The sequence below is a fragment of the Arachis stenosperma genome, chromosome 2 (genome assembly GCF_014773155.1).
Source record: "Arachis stenosperma cultivar V10309 chromosome 2, arast.V10309.gnm1.PFL2, whole genome shotgun sequence".
Taxonomy (NCBI): domain Eukaryota; kingdom Viridiplantae; phylum Streptophyta; class Magnoliopsida; order Fabales; family Fabaceae; genus Arachis; species Arachis stenosperma.
Window position 1 is genome coordinate 106,243,250 of NC_080378.1, and position 3,964 is coordinate 106,247,213.

The 3,964-nt window shown below is 33.1% G+C and overlaps 1 protein-coding gene across 1 annotated transcript; it reads left to right on the plus strand.

The window, feature by feature from the left end:
• The first annotated feature begins 707 nt into the window (after positions 1-707).
• LOC130963392 (uncharacterized) lies at positions 708-2,444 on the plus strand. Its single transcript, XM_057889515.1, has 4 exons — positions 708-1,428; positions 1,761-1,965; positions 2,067-2,122; positions 2,290-2,444. Exons 1-4 carry the CDS (start codon positions 708-710, stop codon positions 2,442-2,444), a joined length of 1,137 nt encoding a protein of 378 aa, XP_057745498.1.
• Positions 2,445-3,964: the final 1,520 nt, after the last annotated feature.

Below are 3,964 nucleotides of genomic sequence, written 5' to 3' on the forward strand. Positions count from 1 at the left end.
TTCTACTTTTTAATTTCATATATGTTTTATTAATTTCAGTTATGGAAGATAGTATTAATCAAGAAGCAACTGCTGATAACAATGCTTCTATGAATAATAACATGCCTGCCGATACTCCTATTCCGAATGATGATGTTAATCCTAATTCCCGTAGTGCTAACGATAGTCAGTCACAAGGTTCTTCTAACCTTAGGGGAAAAATAGATTTAGCTTGGAAATATGTTGCTCTACAAATGGTGAATGGAAAACTACAATATCAATGTTTATTTTGTCTATAAGTTTTCAATGGAGGTGGAATTCACAGGATGAAAAAACATCTAGCAAAGATTACTGGAGACGTGAAAAAATGTCCTAAAGTTCCATATGATGTAGAAAAACAGATGGAAAGTTTGTTGAAAGATATTCAGACCAACAAAAAGAAAAGAAAAGTAAGTTTTGGTGAAGATGGTGGTGATGAGGTAGAGGATGCAATTGATGAGGCAATAGCTCAAGAAGAACAGGAACATCAGTGTACCTCGAGTCAGCAAGGAGTTGGAGGCGATCCAAAGAAAAAAGCCATAGTCATTCCTCCTATGTTTGCACCAAGAACAACTCCAGGAGCTCAACCAAGTATTAAAAGTGTTCTGCAAAACAAAGAGGCGATACACGAGGTTGATAAACGATTTGCTCGGTGACTTTTGGATTGTAAAATTCCATTTAATGCTGTGATGTCGCCATATTTCCAAGATATGTTGGATGGTGTTGCTGGTATTAGACCTGGTTACAAGGGGCCTTCTTATGATAAGTTAAGGGTTCATTTGTTGGCTGATCTTAAAAGAGAAAGTCAAATGCTAGTTGATAGTTATAGGAGTGCATGGAAGGAAACTGGATGTACCCTCATGGCTGATGGTTGGATAGATCAAAGACAAAGAACGTTAATCAATTTCTTGGTGTATTGTTCTAAAGGTTTGTGCTTCGTGAAATCAGTAGATGCTTCCAGTATGGTAAAAAATGCTTCACACTTGTGTAATTTGTTTTCTGAGGTGATTGAATGGATTGGCCCAAATAATATTGTGCATGTTGTGACTGACAATGCGGTCAATTATGTTGCTGCTGGTAGGCTTATCAATAGAAAATATGATAATATCTATTGGTCACCATGTGCTGCTCATTGCCTTAATCTTATTTTAAAAGATATAAGCAGCATGGCGCATATTTCCAACCTTGCAACTCGTGTTTCAAAGATCACAGTATTTGTGTACAATCATACGGTTTTCTTATCTTGGCTAAGACAAAGACCTCATTGGAGAGAAATTGTACGTCCTGGTGCAATCCGGTTTGCAACTGTGTTTATTACATTGAAGACCATCTTTGATCGTAAAAAGGAGTTACAACAATTGGTTGTAGATTCAATTTTCACTAATCACAAATTAGGAAGGAGTGCTACTGGTAGAGCTGTGAGTGCTATTATTCTGGACTGCAAATTTTAGAACGATTGCTTTACTGTATGTAAACTTGTGGGCCCTCTGATTTACTTGCTGAGGGTTGTTGATGTTGATGACAAACCATCTTTGGGACATGTTTATGAAGGAATGCTAAGGGCAGAAGATATAATTAAGGAGATGTTTAGGCAATCCAAGACAAGAAGCTATTCGAGCTGCATCTAAACTTAAGCCTGGTAAGAATATGGCTGAATATTTGTTTAATTAATAATAACTTGTTTTATGCTCCTATGTTCTTAATTGATATCTTGTAATATGTTATGGTTTTATAATTGGTAGATGAATGGTGGAGCTTATTCAGAGGCTCTGCTCCATGTCTACAAAAGATAGCTGTTCGCATTCTTAGCCAAGCATCTGCTTCTTCTAGGTGTGAGAGAAATTGGAGCCTTTTTGACCAGATTCATACAAAAAGAAGAAATAGATTGGAGCATGATAGACTGAATGACATTGTTTATGTTACCTATAATTTGCGTCTTAAATCCAGGTAATATATGTTTCATGAAATACCATATTGTTTTATTTGTAATCTTTATATAACAAATTTGTAAATTATTAAATCTTCATATATTGTATTTAACTTTTTAGGAAGAAAAAAGAAAAAAGAAAGCAAAAGACACAATATGATCCAATTGATTATGAAAGTATCAGTTAAGTTGACTTTTGGGTGACTGAAGAGGTTGTAGAGAAAGAGCCTGATCTTCCTAGTAATGTGGATGACTTATTGCGTGAGTATAGTATATTTAGTTTCTAATGATTTATTAGAATGTTGTTAGTTTATAATATAATGATAACATGTCTATTTTATTAGGTGAAATTGATGCTGATTTATATCAAAGTGGCGGTGGTAGTAGTGGTCTTTATGCTGCATCTCTTGATTCTTCTGCTGATCAGGGTGGGAATGAAGGTGAAGATCATCCCACCGAAGCAGATTTGCAACAAGTTCTTGCGAATTTTGATGATTGATAAACCATGATGTTGCGATTTAATATTTAGATATGCTTTTATTACTATTTAACTTTTGACTTTGGATTTTGATAAGATCATATGTATTTGGTTGATGATATTTTATATAGTGTTTTAAATTTCGAAGATATTTTAAGATTTATATCAGACTATAATTATATTTTAGGATGTGTATTTATAATTTATTTATTATTCTATTCTAAAACGGTTTTTCTGGTTGAACCACCGATTAAACCGGTTAGACCAGTAAACCAATAAACCAGTAACTAGAACGGTTTAATGACTGATCCGGTTTTCTAAACCTTGATTTTATCAAATCCATTCATTCAATCCTGTAATGTTATCATGACAATTAAGCGTACTAAACTTTATAGAATTCGGATATCAATAAATATATTTTCCCATAGTTATATTTTCTTGTAATTAAACTTATATACGTAAAAATAAAATATTATGATGACATTAAATTATTCCAAATTTCATAAATGTTATTATATTGATCTCTATAGTAATATAAAAACTGTTTAATGAAGAAGAGAAAAACAAAAAACAGAGCAGAAAGAATTAGAAAAGAGATTTTGTATTAATCTTTCATTGTGTCAATTATAAAGAGAATGAGTGTTTATATATTAGTTACAACTTATAATAATCACTCTTAAAATATTTTTTAAGGTTTAATTATTCTTCCTATATATTAGTTATAACTTATAATTACTCTAAAAATCCTTCGTATGTAAACTATGAATCTAGATTTTGGAACGGTTTTGGGACGTCTTTTGGTCTCTTATCTTCTACTATGATAAGATAGTGATCTGACAAATTCTGTGTGCCATTTCTTAAGAGAGTATCCAAAAACTCTTCAAGCCATTTCAAATTGATCAGAACTCTATAAATACAGCTATAGGAGCGTCTTTTAAACTATGTAAATTTTTTGTCAGTAATCGACAAGTCTATCAAACCTGTGTCATTTATCTAATTCTTGAAATTTTTCACTGACAAAGGTAACTATCAATGCCTTGCCTTTCCTCCACCTGTACAATCTCATTAAGTCCCCAAAGAAATAACAGGGACCCTAACAAATCAGCTACATAACTCAACTCCTTCCACATAATAATTTTTTTCATCTCGAGTATGCGTACTATAAACCAAGAAAAAAGTACAGTTAACATTATTCTCCGACAATACCCCTTCAACACACAACCATCTCTCACCTTTATAGCAATTTCTAATTTTAAACCATAAATCACCCCATATTAACAACAGCCCACCAAATTCACCATCAGACCTCACACCATTCCCCCAAATTTTCAACACATCAAACCTTATCACTATCTGTCTTTTAGTCTCAACTAGACCTAACATATTCAACCTGTGTTTCCTTCTGAGGTCCTTCACCATCCTACACTTCCCATCATCCTGTAACCCCCTAACATTCTACGAACTAAATCATTTTAAAATATTATTACATATTTTTTTGTGAGTTTTGGGCCTGCTCCATCTTGCTTTTGCCTTTTGTTTTG

Coding starts and splice junctions, on each gene's coding strand:
- LOC130963392 (XM_057889515.1), top strand. CDS start 708: ATGTCGCCATATTTCCAAGATATGTTGGATGGTGTTGCTGGTATTAGA. Junction 1,966..2,066: donor AATTTGCGTCTTAAATCCAG/GTAATATATGTT, acceptor TTAACTTTTTAG/GAAGAAAAAAGAAAAAAGAA. Junction 2,123..2,289: donor TGATCCAATTGATTATGAAA/GTATCAGTTAAG, acceptor CTATTTTATTAG/GTGAAATTGATGCTGATTTA.